Below are 16,629 nucleotides of genomic sequence, written 5' to 3' on the forward strand. Positions count from 1 at the left end.
AAGGGACCCAGTTTCAAAGCCCAGCTGATAAGCATAGCTTCTCCTACATTTACAAGGAAAAGTCAGATTCCCTATAGTGGATTAAATTAACAAGATTAGCTTTTAGAGGAGTGAGGTTAAGTCCTACTACCTCATTAAATGCTGGCACACATTTCCTTGCTCAGTGAGCTTTGAACTCTTTCCCTTTGTAGCTAAGTGAGAAGGGTCAGAGTCCCATGTTACTTTCAAATGTCAGACTGCAAAATGGCTTCACTGCCTGGAATTTTTCCAGCTCTGACTGAGCATAGGTGTAGTTCAGTACAACATGCCTCACGTGGCTGCTGAAATGCTTAAATCACACGGACTTGCTCAGTCAGAGCACTGCACTAAGTGCTTGGGAGAGTACAGTACACAGAGCTGGCAGGCACATTTCCTGTCCACAATGAGCTAACAGTGTAGAGGAGGAGAAGGTGACTGAAAGTGAGCCCCTTCAGTCCTCAAAGTAGTTATGTAATATGTGTGTATACTTATGTATGTCTACACATAAGTATAAATCCATAGTATTTATTAAGGGCCTGCTGTGTGCAGAGCACTGAACTATGTGGGAGAGTACCGTAGAGTGCATTGATGGTGACCCTTGGTCTCCAGGTAGAATGCTCAGGATGGACAGACACCCAGTAAATATAGTTGACTGAATAGATGATTATTTTTCTCCCTTAAAATCAAAATTGTGGATTTGAGATTCCTGCAGAGGATTTAATCTGAAGCAACAGGGTTAGTAGCTCTTCTAATGGGGCAGTTGCAGGGTGGCCTAGTGGAAAAAGACTGGGATTCTGAGGACCTGGGTTCTAACCCTGGTGCTGCCACTCACTTGCCGTGTGACCTCTGGGCCTCAGTTCCCTCATCTGCAAATGGAGGACTCAGTACCTGTTCTCCCTCAGACTGGTGATCTTATATTTATCCTAGTGCTTAGTACAGTACTTGGCACATAGTAAACACAACAAATATCCAATTTACATATATATCAATATATATGTGTGTATACAGAGGCCAGTGAACACAGTCACAGACCTCTCCTCTCTGCATGCCCAATCAAAATTGCCTGTCAAGCGTCAGGTGGGGCTACAGCCCCTTAAAGGCAATCATGATATCACAGCTGCTGTTAAGCCTGTAAAAAAAAAAAATTCAGGTTCTGGAAGGTTGGTTTCCAAATTTTATCCTGACAGGTTAGGGCTGGGCAGGGCTTAAATTGGGTCAAGCTTTGAAACTTTGGACTTACACAGCTCTACTATGGAGAATCCTGAAGGTTTAGGTCACTCTCTCTGGGACATTAAATTATTTGAACCCACAAAGTGTTGAGGGAGCAAGGACTAGTGGAAAGAACACAGGCCTGGGAGTCAAATGACCTGGGTTCTAATCCCTTTCTGCCACTTGTCTGCTTTGTGACCTTGGGTAAGTCACTAAACTTCTTTGTGCCTCAGTTGACTCATTTATAAAATAAAGATTAAAGCTTTCAGCCTACATAGGACATGGACTCTGTCCTACCTGATTATCTTGTATCTACCCCGGTGCTTAGTTTAGGGCCTGGCAACAAATACCATTAAAATAAAAGTCTACCAGGAAGAAGAGAACTTATCTTTATTGTTCTTTCTCTGTATTCACTTTTCCCAAGTTTTATATGCGTGATGTCTGCAATTCACTGATGATTCATGTAGGTAATTAATGGAAAGGGAACGGAAATGAAGAAAAAATTACTTTTTCTCTCTTTCATAGGCTGAAATGGATATGGTGACATGGGGTGTGGATGCGGCCTCGGTTGAACAGCATATCAGCAGTCACAGAAGTGTTCACAATGCAATTGGAGATTACCGCTGGCAGCTGGACAAAATTAAAGCAGACCTGGTAACCTTATGTCCTTAAAAAATGTTTTTCAATTGCAGTAAGCTCACTTTGTGTTTGAGTAAAAGGTTTTCACATCCATGTTTGCACATTCATTCTCTCCTGGGCTGGTGGTATATTCATAAAATTCATACAAACAAGGAAGCAGACATAGATAGGGGCCCTAAAGAGTGTCAAAATCCGAGTTGGAATTAATGGATAATGACTTCCACACACAACCCATATAAGGGTTGACTTGGATCGTGGCACCACTGTGTTTGAGTTAAGTAGTCCAGTGTTTGTCGGGGTGGGCAGCCAGAAGGGGAAATCTGTGACCTGAAAAATAAGGAAGATATTACATTAATAAGGTCAGTCCTACAGGAAAGGTTTTATTCGTCTATTTTTAAGGGTTAAAATTGATTTTTGATCAATTATCTTCGGTCCCACTAAAATTTAAAGCTGATTCTGTGTGGACACCCATTACCCTCTTATTGGGTCCCAACTGTGTCATCCTCTCTCCCGGCGTCATCTATTAACTCACCATCTCCCTCCTGGACCAGAGGAACTCAGGAACAGAATTTGTGTCTCACCATCTACTGTCACTATCATGTTCCCCTGTGTATGATTTTTCACTTCTCTGAGAGACAAAGGAGTAAATGAAAGGAAGAGGGGACAATATAGATGTCCTACCCCTAGAAGGAACTTGGTAGATAGCAGTAATCAAACCTTTTGTCACCAAGCCATCTGGGTCACCTGAGAGCTTTGGAGTCTTGCAGAAGATTCCCTTTGAAATCTCTGTCACCAAAAAGCACTCTCAGCCACAGAATGAACACTCCCCAGAAGGGTTAAAAGAGTAACCATCTTGCCTTGGTGTTTTTTTTCCCCTAGCGTGAAAAGGCTGCAATCTACCAACTGGAGGAAGAGTATGAAAACTTACTGGTAAGCCTCTTTTTTCCATAATGCAGGAAACCTATGCCTGAGTCCTGTGGGAATTGGTGAAATTAGGGAAAGTTGCAGAACATTGGGTGTTTTTGTATTCAAACAGGATGTGGACTGCATTTTTAACTCTTTTAATGTGTACTAGTAATATGTTTGCCTTACATATTTAGTGAAATGAAAATACGCACATTATATCCTGAAACTCAGAGTGCTGGAGTTCTAATCTCAGCTCTGCCATTTGTCTGTCCTGTGATTTTGGGCAAGTCACTTGACTTCTCTGTGCCTCAGTTTCCTCATTCGTAAATTGGGTTTCAATACATGTTCTCACTCTTGCATAGACTGTGCGCCCCTTTTGGGACAGGGTTATGTCCAACCTGATTATTCTGTATCTACTGCAAAGCTTATAATAAGCGCTTGGCACATAGTGTTTGACAAATACCACAGTTATTATTTTTAGCTCAGTGTGATAAGAGCTTAAGAGGAAGACAAGTGTAAAACTTGGGGAGGTGAAAGTAAATTGGCAAAGCTTTACATCATAGACTTTCTATGCTGCTAAGTTCCTTTTATTAAATGAAAGTCAAGAATTGTAAGACTTATTTGTTTTTGTAGAGGTTGCTTTTGTCATTAGAATATGAAAACATTTCCCATATTATTAGGTGTAAATCATAGGAGAAACAGATGTATTCATTTCTATACTTTTTCTAGTTTCTGTTTTTCTTGCTTTAATTTACTGTTTGTCAGAAGCATCAATATTGATTCTTATAGTACTCTGGGATTATTTAACTGTGATAACTTCAACTCATTCTTGGTCCTGTTGAAGGGGAGATGGGAATGAGTTTTTGATCCATTTTGTCCTTTTTTTAGTAACTCAGTACCTCTCTTTAGCAATCCAACTCCCCTTCTTTTTGAAGCCTCCAACAATTAAATTCAGTTAAATCAGAGGGAAACTTCTTAACCTGCCTTTTAGATCCTTCCCAATCCTGCTGCCTCATTCATTTGTGAGGGTATTCATTTTTCAAACTAATGATATTTTTTAATTAGAGAGACCCAAATTGCTTTTAAATTTTCTGGTTTTTTTTTGTTTTTGTTTTTACATTTGATCTTTTCATTGCTACTGTCTTGAAATTCCTTTGTAGAAATCCTCTTTTGAAAGGATGGATCATTTGCGTCAGCTTCAAAGCATCATCCAAGCGACTTCCCGGGAAATCATGTGGATTAACGACTGTGAGGAAGAGGAGCTGCTGTATGACTGGAGTGACAAGAACACAAACATAGCCCAAAAACAAGAAGCTTTCTCTGTAAGCACCAGCCCCAAGGCATCCTGTGGACCTCTGCTTAAAATCTGCTAATTAGGCAGGCCTAGAGTTGAAATATTGAGGGCGTTCTTTGGGGACAATTGAATTAGCAGTTTGCACTCAATTTAGGTAGAGATCGCATGTTGTTCAGAGTGTTGACATAAATTTCACTTGTTATTTTTGGAACAGCAAGAATCATGGTGTTACTGAATGTCTGCTCAAAATATAATCTTTTTTCAATCAATTGATGGTATTTATTGAGTGCCTCCTGCATACAGAGCAGTGTACTGAGTGCTTGGGAGAGAACCACAGAAGCCACCATACATTCTCTGCCTCAAGAATCTTATAATGTAATGACTTTCTTGAGTTAATCAATCAATGGTATTTATTAAGCACTTACTATGTGCAGAGTACTGTACTAAGTGCTTGGGAGAGTCCAGTACAACAGAGTTAGCAGACGTGTTCACTGCCCAGTAGTAAGAGACTGATAGACTAGACTGTAGATTTGTAAGATCTAGACTATACGCTTGGTGTAAGGCAGGGAATGTATCTGCCAACTCTGTCATATTGTTCTCTCCCAAGCACTTAATATAGTGTTCTGCACACAGTAGGCGTAAATATGATTGACTAATAGAAGGAAGGGTGTGTGTTGGCTTGCCTTGGAGGATTGGCTAAAATCTCCCCTGCCCCTCTTCAGTCCCTCCCTCCTCCTCCTCCAACTCTCCTGTCTTTCTTTCTCACCAGTATCTCAAGAGGAGATCCTGCCTTCTCTCAGAATCCACCTCCTCCATCCCTGCATCTGACCCCATCTCTTTTCACCTTATCAAAACACTTGCCCCATCCCCCCGTCCAGCTGCCGCTTCAACTCTTCTCTGTCCAATAGCTTCTTCCCCACTGCTTTCAAACATGTCCATGTCTCCCCATCCTAAAAAAAATCCCTCCTTTGACCCCATGGCTCCTTAGAGTTATCACCCAGTCTCCCTCTTACCATTCCTCTCCAAACTCCTTGAATGAGTTTTCTACATGCGCTCTCTCAAGTTCTTCTTCTCCAATTCTCTTCTTCCAATCTAGCTTCCATCCCCTTCACTCCACAGAAACTGCCTTCTCAAAGGTAACAAATGATCTCCTAGACCTCTCAGCTGTCTTCAACACTGTTGACTATCCCCGTATGGAAACATTATCCAACCTTGGCTTCACTGACACTGTCCTCTCTGGTTTTCCTCCTATCTCTCTGGCCGCTCAGTCTCTTTCGTGGGCTCCTCCTCTGCCTCCCACCCCCTAACTGTGGGTGTCCCTCAAGGTTCAGTTTGGGGTCCCCTTCTATTCTCCATCTACACCTACTCCCTTGGAGAACTCATTAAACACTTAGTACAGTGCTCTGCACACAGTGAGCACTCAATAAATACAATTGAATGAATTCACTCACATGACTTCAACTACCACCTCTATGTTGATGATTCCCAAATCTACATTTCCAGCCCTGATTTCTCTCCCTCTCTGCAGTCTCGCATTTCTTCCTGCCTTCAAGGCATCTCTACTTGGATGTCCTGTCATCATCTCAAACTTAACTGTCTAAAACAGAACTCATTTATCTTCCCACACAAACTCTGTCCTTCTCCTGACTTTCCCCTCACTGTAGGTGGCACCACCATTCTTCCTGTCTCACGAGCCCATAACCCTGGAGTTTTATTTGACTCCTCTGTCTTTCAACCCACATATTCAATCCACCACTAAACTCTGTTGTTTCACCCTTCACAACATTGCTAAAATCACCCTTTCCTCCATCCAACTGCTACCACATTAATCCAGGTACCCGCCTTGATTACTATGTCAACCTCCTTGCTCACATCCCAGCCTCCTGTCTCTCCCCACTACAGTCCATACTTTACTCTTCTGGCCAGATTATTTTTCTACACTCCTTAAGAACTTCCAGTGGTTGTCCATCCGCCCCCGCATCAAAAAGAAACTCCTTGCCATCAGCTTTAAAGCACTCAGTCACCTTGCCCCATCTTACCTCACCTTGCTTCTTTCTTACTACAACTCAGCTGTCACACTTTGCTCCTCTAATGTTAACCTCATTATTCCCTGATCTTGTCTGTCTTGCCTCTCACCCCTCGCCCATGTCTTGCCTCGGGCCTGGAATGTCCTCCCTCTTCATATCCAACAGACAGTTACTCTGCTGCTTTCAAAGCCTTATTGAAGACACATCTCCTCCAAGAGGTCTTCCCTGACTAAGCCGTCTTTTCCTTTTCTTCCTCTCCCTTCTGCGTCGCCCTGACACGCTCCCTTTGTTCATCCCCCCTCCAAGCCCCACAGCATTTACGTTCATGTCTGTCTCCCCCTCTAGACTGTAAGCTCACTGTGGATGAGGAATGTGTGTTTTATATTGTTGTTCTCTCTAAAGTGCTTAGTCTAGTGCTTTGCATAGAGTAGGTGCTCAATAATTGATTGACTGACTGATTGGTTTACTCTTTTTTACTTATAGGTACGCATGAGCCAGCTTGAGGTTAAAGAAAAAGAACTTAACAAGCTTAAGCAAGAAAGTGACCAACTTGTCCTGAATCAGCACCCTGCTTCAGATAAAATCGAGGTAGGTGTTTCCATTTTAGCAATGTGGGTAAAACTGACATGCCTCGTAGATGCTTTTTTTTTAATTTGAAATCAAATGGGGGAAAATTCTTCTTCATTTCAATGAAATGGAATGTTTATGGTTTAAATGTATATTTAAGAAAACAAATGTCTTCCAATGTAATACAACTGTATTAATGCTACATTTAATACTTGCAGGCCTATATGGATACTCTGCAGACTCAGTGGAGTTGGATTCTTCAGATTACCAAATGCATTGATGTTCATCTGAAGGAAAATTCTGCTTATTTTCAGGTGAGATTTTAAGGTGGAGCTGTAGTTAACTTCTCTATCGGAGCTTTGACAACAATTAAGTCCAGATCGCTCCATTAGTACATAAGGATATATTTTCTGATGTCTATTTTGAAGAATATAAATTTTCAGGAGTCAGATCATGGAAAATTGAAGGCAGTGCATATCTCTCCCTTTCCCTGAGGCAAAGCAGGATCGAGAATACCAGAAAAGGACCTTGCTCTCGGGAAAAATATTATTCTGTGTTAAAATTTTCATGCAATTGTCTGTTTTTGTTTTAATTTTACATTTCTGCAATGTAAATTTTAGGTTATGCAACTCTTCCTAAGTGTAGGAATACAAGTCATTTTTCAAATACAAGTTTTTTCTTCTGCTATTAAAATATTCCAAAGATTGATTAAACTCTTATCACTGTCCTTCTTGATAGTTTTTTGAAGAGGCCCAGTCAACTGAAGCATATCTGAAAGGTCTACAGGATTCCATCAGGAAGAAGTATACCTGTGATAAGAATATGTCACTTCAGCGCTTGCTGGAACAGATCAAGGAACTAGAGGTATTTTGAGAGAAAATTCAAGGCAGTAGGAACATATCTCATTTGGAACATCTCTTTTTATTTATTATTTATGTATACTATCAATGGAATTAGAAAATAATCATTCAATATATTTATTGGTTATCTACTGTGTGCCAAGTACTGAACTGAGTGGTTGGGAAAATACAGTAGATTTCAGGGACACAATCCCTGCCTTCAAGGAGCTTGTAGTATAATGGGTGACACAGATAAAGAATTCTTTACAGGTAGGAGGAAAAAGAAAACAGGAAGATGGATAAATGTATAAATGTTTAAGTGGAATATGCAGATCAATAAGTTCATAAGTGCTAGAAGTGGGTCTAAGTACATAAGTACATGTGTTTGGGGAGAGTAAAGTTTAAGAAGCTCTAATAGAGCATGGGCCTGGGAGTCAGATGTGGGTCCTAATCCCACTTCTGCCAGTCATTTGCTAGATGACCATGGGCAAGTCACTGCTCTGTGCCTCAGTTTCTTCAACAGCAAATGGTGACACCTGTTCTCCCTTCTACTTATATTGTGAGCCCCATGCAGGACAGGGACCGTGTCCAACCTAATTTACTAGTACTTCCCCTGGTGCTTAGAACAGTGTTTGGCACATAGTAAGTGCTTGACAAAGTAAAATTAATTAGGCAAAGCATCCTGAAGGAGGTAAGATTTCAGAAGACATCTAGTGAGATGTTGTCTGGCAGGTTTGAAGGAAGAGGAAATTCCAGGCAGTTGGGAGAACATCAACAGTGGGGCCAAAGGCAAGAATGATTAGAGCAAACAAGTGAAGATGAACTTTCTGAATATATTTAGGACTCTCTCAGAATCTCTGTGCATAGATACATTTTCAGTGAATCATACTATCTGGATAGTGAGATACAAAAGTGTCACAGATGAAACCAAGTAACTGATAGGTTAGAGTTTTTCTCTTTTTCAGTTCCTTCATTCATTCAATTCATTCACTTGTATTTAATGAGCACTTACTGTGTGCAGAGCACTGTACTAAGCACTTGGTAAAGTACAGTACAGCAATAGAGGCAATCCCTGCCCACAACGAGCTCACAGTCTAGAGACTGTCAACTTCTTCTGAAGATTTCTTTCAAGTTCAGTAAGGAAATCCGTATAAGTAGATTCTCTTTGCCTTTTTGATTGCAGTTGAGGAAAATAATTTACAAGTCATTTATCCTGTCTCTTAGACTCCTTTAAAAAAAGAATTTTAGAGCGAGTTTATAGTTAGCATAAATACAAGAACTGCTACTTCTTTTCTAAACTGGTGAGTCCTTACAGAAAAACTTGAAAAACATCTTATTTTAAAAATGAAATTTAACTTGCAGAAAGAACGAGAGAAAATCCTTGAGTACAAACGCCAGGTGCAGAATTTAGTAAACAAATCCAAGAAGATTGTGCAGCTGAAACCCCGGAACCCCGACTATAGGAGCAATAAGCCTATTATTCTCAGGGCTCTCTGTGACTACAAACAGGATCAGGTGAGTTGTTCAGGAATTGTTATTTGCAAAGATGAAACACTGTGTCCTTTAATCTTTGGATAGTGACTGGCAAGAAGGCAGTATTTAAACTAGTATTTCAGGTTATTCCAGATAGATTATATTTTGCACTTATAACTGAAGATCATTTGCAAGGCCTTCATTAGCAAAATTGCATGGTTAATTCAGACTCTTCATATATACTTTGGTCTAAATTGTCTAGTTGTTTCAGATGAAAGTATTTTTTAGGGATATTGGTTTGGCATATGCATATATGTGTGGAAACAATGACACAAAGAAGCAAGAATGCCATTCTCTTTCATTGTCTCAAAAGATGAGAATATAAAAATGAGAATTGTCCAAACAAATTCAGTGCACCACAAAAATTCTGCATGGTATTTGGCAATCGCATAAACATTAAAACCATACATAAAGCAGTTATTTAGGTATTTCCAAATTGCTTTACCGGTGGCACAGTTGTCTTTGTCTCCCTGTTTTAAGCATGAAGTGTCAACGAGGAAGATTTTTTTGTTGAAATACTTTAGTGTTATGCCACTTATGTCAGGTAAACCTTCTGATCTAAACCCTAGAAACCCAAATAACCAAGCAAATGAACAATAAGATAACTTGTAAGGGAGCTTGCCCGCCTGTACTCTGCTTGAGGACTATACATTTGTTTCCTTAGTAGTTAGTTTAGACTTTGGGGGAGAAAGTGCATCAGTCCTAATTCATTTGAGTTTAATGTATGTAACAATGATATAACAGTGGGGAAGAGTGATTGTGCATATACTTAAGCAGAAAGTCCAAATATTTATTCTGTCTTTTCTACAGAAAATAGTACACAAAGGAGACGAGTGCATTTTGAAGGACAACAATGAACGGAGTAAGTGGTATGTGACTGGCCCAGGCGGCGTGGACATGCTAGTGCCTTCGGTTGGCCTGATTATTCCCCCTCCAAATCCCCTAGCTGTGGATCTTTCTTCCAAGTAAGTTGTGGTATTGCTTATCACCTGAGAGGCAAGGGTTCTTTCTCTGAGAGGGCTCTGGAATTCCTCCAGAACTTTTATATTTAAAAAAAAAAAAGTGACAAATGCCACCTAGTGGTAACTTTAGTGTACTAGTTGCCTTGGGGAAAAACGTCATTTGGGGCCATTTTAGATTAATTTTGAGGCTCTGTAGGTAAATAAGACATTTAATATTTCAGTTTGATTTTTCCTTTTCCATAAGTTTAAGAAAGCAAAGACTGTTTAATAAGTAGGAGAACACTGAGCACCTCTTCTAGTCTGTAAGCTCATTTTGGGCAGGGAGCTTGTCTGCCAGTTCTTTGGTATTGCACTTTTCTCAGGAGCTTAGTACAGTGCTCTGCACATAGTAAGCGCTCAGTAACTTCCATTGATTGACTCATTGGGCAGGATTTCAGGTTGGTGGGCTCTGCGTGGTTGCCTAATGTCCCTCCCCAAAGTCACTACCGGACCTTTCACTTGGTTCATACATTTGGGAGAAAGAATACCAAGATAGGAATGGCTTTTACAGTTGAATTACTTTATTGCTTGATTGTAGCTGTGCCCCTGCTCATGGCATTATTTTGATTGATTCCAAATTCCAAAAATTACCTGTCTACATATATTTGCTCAAGCTATTTTTTGTTGACAGCTGCGATTATAAAATACGTAAGTTTAACCTTGGATCTCTACACCTTTCGTCTCCTCTTCCAGAATTGAACAGTATTATGAAGCCATTTTGGCTCTGTGGAATCAGCTGTACATCAACATGAAGAGTCTGGTGTCCTGGCATTACTGCATGATCGACATTGAGAAAATCAGGGCTATGACCATTGCTAAGGTTTGTGTAATCAATTCTTCCCTCTGCCCTTTTATCAATCTAAGACTCCAGCTATGGCTTACTAACTCTTATCAGGCGTTGGGTGCAGTCTTCGGGGAGGGCCTGGTCTGTTCATACCAGGTATGGGGGAACCAGAGTACTGTTGAATAGCACAGAGGGGCCATTGCCCAAACTTAGAGTGGCTCATTAATAAAGTAAGGCTAAACAGTCTGAAGTGTTAGAAAAGGCCGAACTGTGTACTGTTCTGTTTTGTCAGTGTGGCTGAGTACCATTCTGCTGTGTCACACTTTGTATACAAGACATTTTTATCAGGAAGTATTCATTTCCATTCTCCCTTATTGGTATGAAATAGTCATATCTTTGAGATGCCAAGTATTTGGTCCAAAACATCCAGCTTTTTATTGGTAGGGACAAAGTATAGGTCCTAACCCAGAACACACCTCTTTCCAGTTTGAGATCCACCCTTGACACCTGGCATCATCCGTAGTTTTTCAACGGTTCTCTTGTGTTGCTTGGTAAAACTTGTCTCGAGTGTTTGGGAATTAACACTTTCAACTCCTTTATTTTCAGCTGAAGACAATGCGCCAGGAAGATTACATGAAAACTATATCTGATCTTGAGGTACATTACCAAGAGTTCATCAGGAACAGCCAAGGCTCAGAGATGTTTGGAGATGATGACAAACGGAAAATACAGACTCAGTTCACTGATGCTCAGAAGCACTATCAGACCTTGGTTATACAGCTACCAGGCCATCACCAGCACCAAACAGGTTTGTTAAAGGTGTTTTTTTCCTTTCTTGTCATCAATTAGGTGTCTTTCAAATGAAAATTCCTTCTTTTAGCTATTTGGTATCTATAAAAATAACTTGGGGAGGCCTGGTGCCTAAACTCTTCACTGCCAGTCTCCCCAAACTAGCTCAGACATGTTACAAGTTGCAAAGAGCAGTGGCTTCTCATTTAACTCCTAGGAAGAAGTCAGTTGGCCATTCTCGATAAAAAAACAACTTTAGTGTCTCCTGTTTTTTTTAATCTTGTAATGATAAAGGGTACACATGATTTTTTGCGCAAGTGAAGATAAAAATCAAAACAGTGTGCAGGATATATCTTGTTAGATCAGGGATTGGAGAGTTTCTAAATTTCTGTGTGGTTCCATTGTGTTTTGTAGTAACTACAACTGAAATTACTCATCTTGGTTCCTGCAAAGACACAAACCACAACCAAATCATTGAAACCAATAGAGAGAATGACAAGCAGGAAACATGGATGCTCCTGGAACTCCAGAAGATTCGTCGGCAGATGGAGCACTGTGAGGGTAGGATGACCCTGAAAAACCCTCTGATACCAGATCAAGGCACTTCCCATCACATTACAGTGAAAATAAATGAGCTAAAGGTAATGAATCTTATTGTCGGCTTCCAGTGTTCATTTGTTACATATTTATGCCTTTCTTTTTTCAGATGAAAACCACGTATCTTGAGCATTCAAGTTTAACCCACAAATGGTTTTAAGTGTGTTTATGAGACAGTATTTTCTTTATTTTTATGCTGGCACATTTCTCTTCATCTGTAAGTTGATCAGCAGTATGTTTTAAGCCTTTCCTGAATGCACAGTACCATATTAAATGCTTGAGAGAATACAAAAGAGTTAGTAGTCAAGATCTCTCCTAATAGTCTAGTGGGGGAGAGAGACACTAAAATAAATTACAGGTAGAGGGAAGCCACAGAGTTTAAAGTTATGAATATGTGTTGTGCAAGAAAGGGAGTTGGGGGAGTACCTAAATCCTAAATGTGTGAGGACTCAAGAGTATAGGTGATTTAGTAGAATGTGGGGAAAAAGGATGAGGAGAAGGCAGCAAAGAGACAGAAAAGAATTGAGCTGAATATTTCTGCAAGGGAGAAATTCATTTTTTTTCATTCAAAGGACTCAATTTTCATGTTTACCTAGGTGCTATCCTACTAACCAGTATGGATATCTCCTTTCAAACAGAGCACATAGTTTCCTCCAAGGGAGAGCTATCCTCCTCCTGTGTTGGTTCTGATTTGTGGGGATGTCCCTGACCACTATTGATTTAATTTGGGGATCAGCATTTACATAACTAATACATTTGAACAAATCTTCCACAGTCAGATTCTCAAAGACAGTTTGAGCTGTTACTGGGTAGAACATGCAGGTCAGAGATGGCCCCAGGGAACAAGTGTGGTCCACACATCAGTTCTGCTTTTATAGTTCTGCTTCCCATTTTGTGTTAGTCCCTTCGAGAGACTGTTCCAGTTCTCATGGCATGGACTCCTCTCAGAATTGGCATGTAGGAGGAAGGAGGTGTCAGACGTTGCTCTCAATCAATCAGTGATATTTATTGAGCGCTTAGTATGTGCAAGAGCACTGTACTAAGCGCTTGGGAGAGTACAGTACCACAGAATTAGCAGGCAGGTTTCCTGTCCAGAATGAGCTTACAGTCTGTCGTTTGTTAATGATCATTTTAAAGCTGTAAATGGTCCTGACGCATCCATAGTCATTGAACATTTCAAGATATGTATAAATTGACATATACCCTAAGCATCGGCAAAGTTTGCTATCTGCATGTTTTTATTAGTTCTCTAGAAGGAAAAAAAGAAGTTAGAGCAGCTATAACTACCCTTGAAAGACTGCGAACTCTTTGTGGGCAGGGATCATATTTGCCAACTCTATTGTATTGGAGTGTTTCAAGTGCTTTTTACAGTGCTCTGTACACAAGAAGTACCCAATAAATACCATTAATTGACATTTAATACAGTGAAATTTGAATCAATAGAGAACGTACAACTAGCTGTATAAAATATACTGACATCAGCGATTCTTCTGTTTAAACAGGGTGTACAGAATGATTCGCAAGCAATTGCTGAATTCCTCAACCAACTGAAAGACATGTTAGCCAACTTCAGAGGTTCTGAAAAATATTGTTATTTGCAGACTGAGGTATTTGGATTGTTTCAGAAACTTGAAAATATTAATGGCGTTACTGATGGCTACTTAAATAGGTAAGTTTTAAAAAAACCAACTCCATGTTTTAGATGTCTTCCATTTCCATAATCCTTTTATTTGCACATTTTCATTTGCTTTACCGAGCTGGTTCCCCCTTTCACCTCTTACCATATATGTTACCATCTCAATTCTTGCTAAAGACTTTTAGCAGGTTCCTGCAGGGTAATGGTGTCATGTTTTCCAGAGTTTCTAATGGATTTGGGGATTAAGAGTACAGTTTCTGGTCATGAACAGTGATCAAACCAAGTATGCCACTTATTGACATTAATTGTATTGTACCTGCCCCAGTGCTTAGAACAGTTTGGCATTTAGTAAGCGCTTAACAAGTATTATCATTATTATTATTATTATTATTAGAAGCAAACATTCAACAGAAATTTTTCAGAAAAGAAATCAGCTGTATCTGAGTCTTGTGAAGATGGTGGAATGAAGGGCCAGGATGGCAGATGGCCCAAGAGTAAGAGTGGGTGGAAAAAAGGCAGCAAAGAGCTTAGGTCAGTCAGTTGGATTATTGAGCATTTACTGTGTGCAGAGCACTGTACTGAGTGCTTAGGAGAATAGCATGTAACGAGATGGTAGACAGTTCCCTGCCCACAATGAGTTTACAGCCTAGTGGAGTAGCCTTTTCTGTGTTGCAGGATATTCCACTCCACTCTAATTAATTAATTAATTAATGTTGGTATTTGTTAAGCGCTTACTATGTGCCGAGCACTGTTCTAAGCGCTGGGGTAGACACAGGGGAATCAGGTTGTCCCAGGTGGGGCTCACAATCTTCATCCCCATTTTACAGATGAGGGAACTGAGGCACCAAGAAGTTAAGTGACTTGCCCAAAGTCACACAGCTGACAAATGGCCGAGCCAGGATTTGAACCGATGACCTCTGACTCCAAAGCCCGTGCTCTTTCCACTGAGCCACACTGCTTCTCTACCCCCACTTTCCAGAAACAGAGGGGATGGGTGGGAGAAATCCAAGTCTTTGCCAACTTACATGAGTGAAAATTGTCCTGGGGGCGGGTCTTAAATCGGGAATGTTCTAGGGCATAACTTGGCCTAACACTGAACCACGTGGCTGATGTGCTTCTGCCACTAAAGGGCACCTCCAGCTGCCTGCAGCAGTCAGTTTAGCAATTAGTAGTATTCATAGAATGTTTTACTGGGTGCAGAGCACTGTACTGAGTGCTTAGGATAGTACAGTACAATAATATAGTCTGTAGACCCAGTCTCTGCTCACAAGGAGCTTATAGTCTAGAAGGGAACACAGACATTAAAATAAGTTGTGGATATATACCTAAGTGCCGTGGGGCTGAAGATGGGGTGAATATGTAGACTATGAGCCTGTTGTTGGGTAGGGATTGTCTATCTGTTGCCGAATTGTACTTTCCAAGCACTTAGTACAGTGTTCTCCACACAGTGAGTGCTCAATAAATATGATGGAATGAATGAATCAAGTACTTAAAGGGTCCAGATCCAAGTGCATAGGTAAAGAAGGGGTGCCACTTTTCAGGCAGTTTGATTTTTTTCATTCTGTTTGTTTCTGCAGTTTATTTTCAGTTAGAGGATTACTCCAGGCTATTCTGCAAACAGAAGATATGCTCAAAGTTTATGAATCGCGGCTGACTGAAGAGGAAACTGTTTGTCTGGACCTGGATAAAGTGGAAGCTTACCGCTGTGGTCTGAAGGTATTCATTCATTAGTCCATTCAGTCATATTTATTGAGTGCTTACTGTGTAGAAAGCACGGTACTAAGCGCTTGGGAGAGTACAGTATAACAGGCATGTTCCTGCCCACCACAAGCTCACAATCTAGAGGGGGAGACAAACATCAATATAAATAAGTAGATTAAAGGTAACTGGAGAAACCCAAGGATTTAGAATTTAAGGGGAAATGATGAAAGAAGGCCAACAGAATACTTCCTGAACTTTAAAAGCACTGGCTTTATGGTGGATATTGATAGTTGTCCTTAATGAATAAAATCCCACTGGGGCACTGTTGTGACTAGAATGAAACTTTTTCTTTCAAAAGTTGTCTTCTAATTTTTGTGGAACAGCCCTGGGTAAAAGGGGAAATTCTCTTTAATTGTGTTTGGTCAATTCTAGAAAATGAAGACTGACCTGAACCTGAAGAAGTCATTGTTGGCCACCATGAAGACCGAATTGCAGAAAGCACTACAGATTGATGCCCAGACTTCTCAACAGTACCCGCTCTATGACTTGGATCTTGGAAAGTTTACAGAAAAAGTCACACAGCTCTCCGACCGTTGGCAAAGAATCGATAAGCAGATTGACTATAGGTTTGTCCGAGATTCCTTATTAAATAATAGTACTCTTGCTCACTTGACTGCTTCTGAGATATGTTATGAGAAATAGACCTAAGGATGATTTTTCCTACAAGAAGACCATGGTGTAAGTTGAATTAACTGATGGATGCAATACTGTAGCCAGTTTGGGGTTTTGGAATAATGGCTGTTAGGGAAACGACCCATTAGTATGTGAGGTTAGTATTAACTAAACAGGAACATTGCAGTACACAGACACCTTAATCCCTAAGTCCCTTTCTAGTAGTAAATTGGGGTTTAGGGAGGTATAGCCATTCTTTTTGGCCCTCAGGGGACTAGTTAGTTTATTTAATAATGACAATAATAATTGTGGTATTTGTTAAGCGCATACTATGTGCCAGGAACTTTTCTAAGCACTGGGGTAGGTACAAGATAATTGGGTTGGACACAGTCCGTATTCCACATAGAGCTCACAGTC

The 16,629-nt window shown here is 40.4% G+C and overlaps 1 protein-coding gene across 2 annotated transcripts in view; it reads left to right on the forward strand.

Annotated features, from left to right (window-relative positions):
* Positions 1-16,629, forward strand: part of LOC100083608 (desmoplakin) — a 47,137-nt gene that overhangs the window by 19,273 nt on the left and 11,235 nt on the right. For both annotated transcript variants that reach the window (XM_029052539.2, XM_029052540.2), the window contains 14 exons: positions 1,753-1,881; positions 2,746-2,796; positions 3,933-4,094; positions 6,577-6,681; positions 6,879-6,974; positions 7,399-7,524; positions 8,862-9,014; positions 9,843-9,997; positions 10,727-10,853; positions 11,424-11,625; positions 12,021-12,247; positions 13,706-13,872; positions 15,417-15,555; positions 15,973-16,166. In XM_029052539.2, coding sequence (XP_028908372.1) covers positions 1,753-1,881; positions 2,746-2,796; positions 3,933-4,094; positions 6,577-6,681; positions 6,879-6,974; positions 7,399-7,524; positions 8,862-9,014; positions 9,843-9,997; positions 10,727-10,853; positions 11,424-11,625; positions 12,021-12,247; positions 13,706-13,872; positions 15,417-15,555; positions 15,973-16,166 — 2,033 coding nt within the window. The remainder of the gene's footprint in view (positions 1-1,752; positions 1,882-2,745; positions 2,797-3,932; positions 4,095-6,576; positions 6,682-6,878; positions 6,975-7,398; positions 7,525-8,861; positions 9,015-9,842; positions 9,998-10,726; positions 10,854-11,423; positions 11,626-12,020; positions 12,248-13,705; positions 13,873-15,416; positions 15,556-15,972; positions 16,167-16,629) is intronic.

This window comes from Ornithorhynchus anatinus, chromosome X2 (genome assembly GCF_004115215.2).
Source record: "Ornithorhynchus anatinus isolate Pmale09 chromosome X2, mOrnAna1.pri.v4, whole genome shotgun sequence".
In the NCBI taxonomy this organism is placed as follows: Eukaryota; Metazoa; Chordata; class Mammalia; order Monotremata; family Ornithorhynchidae; genus Ornithorhynchus; species Ornithorhynchus anatinus.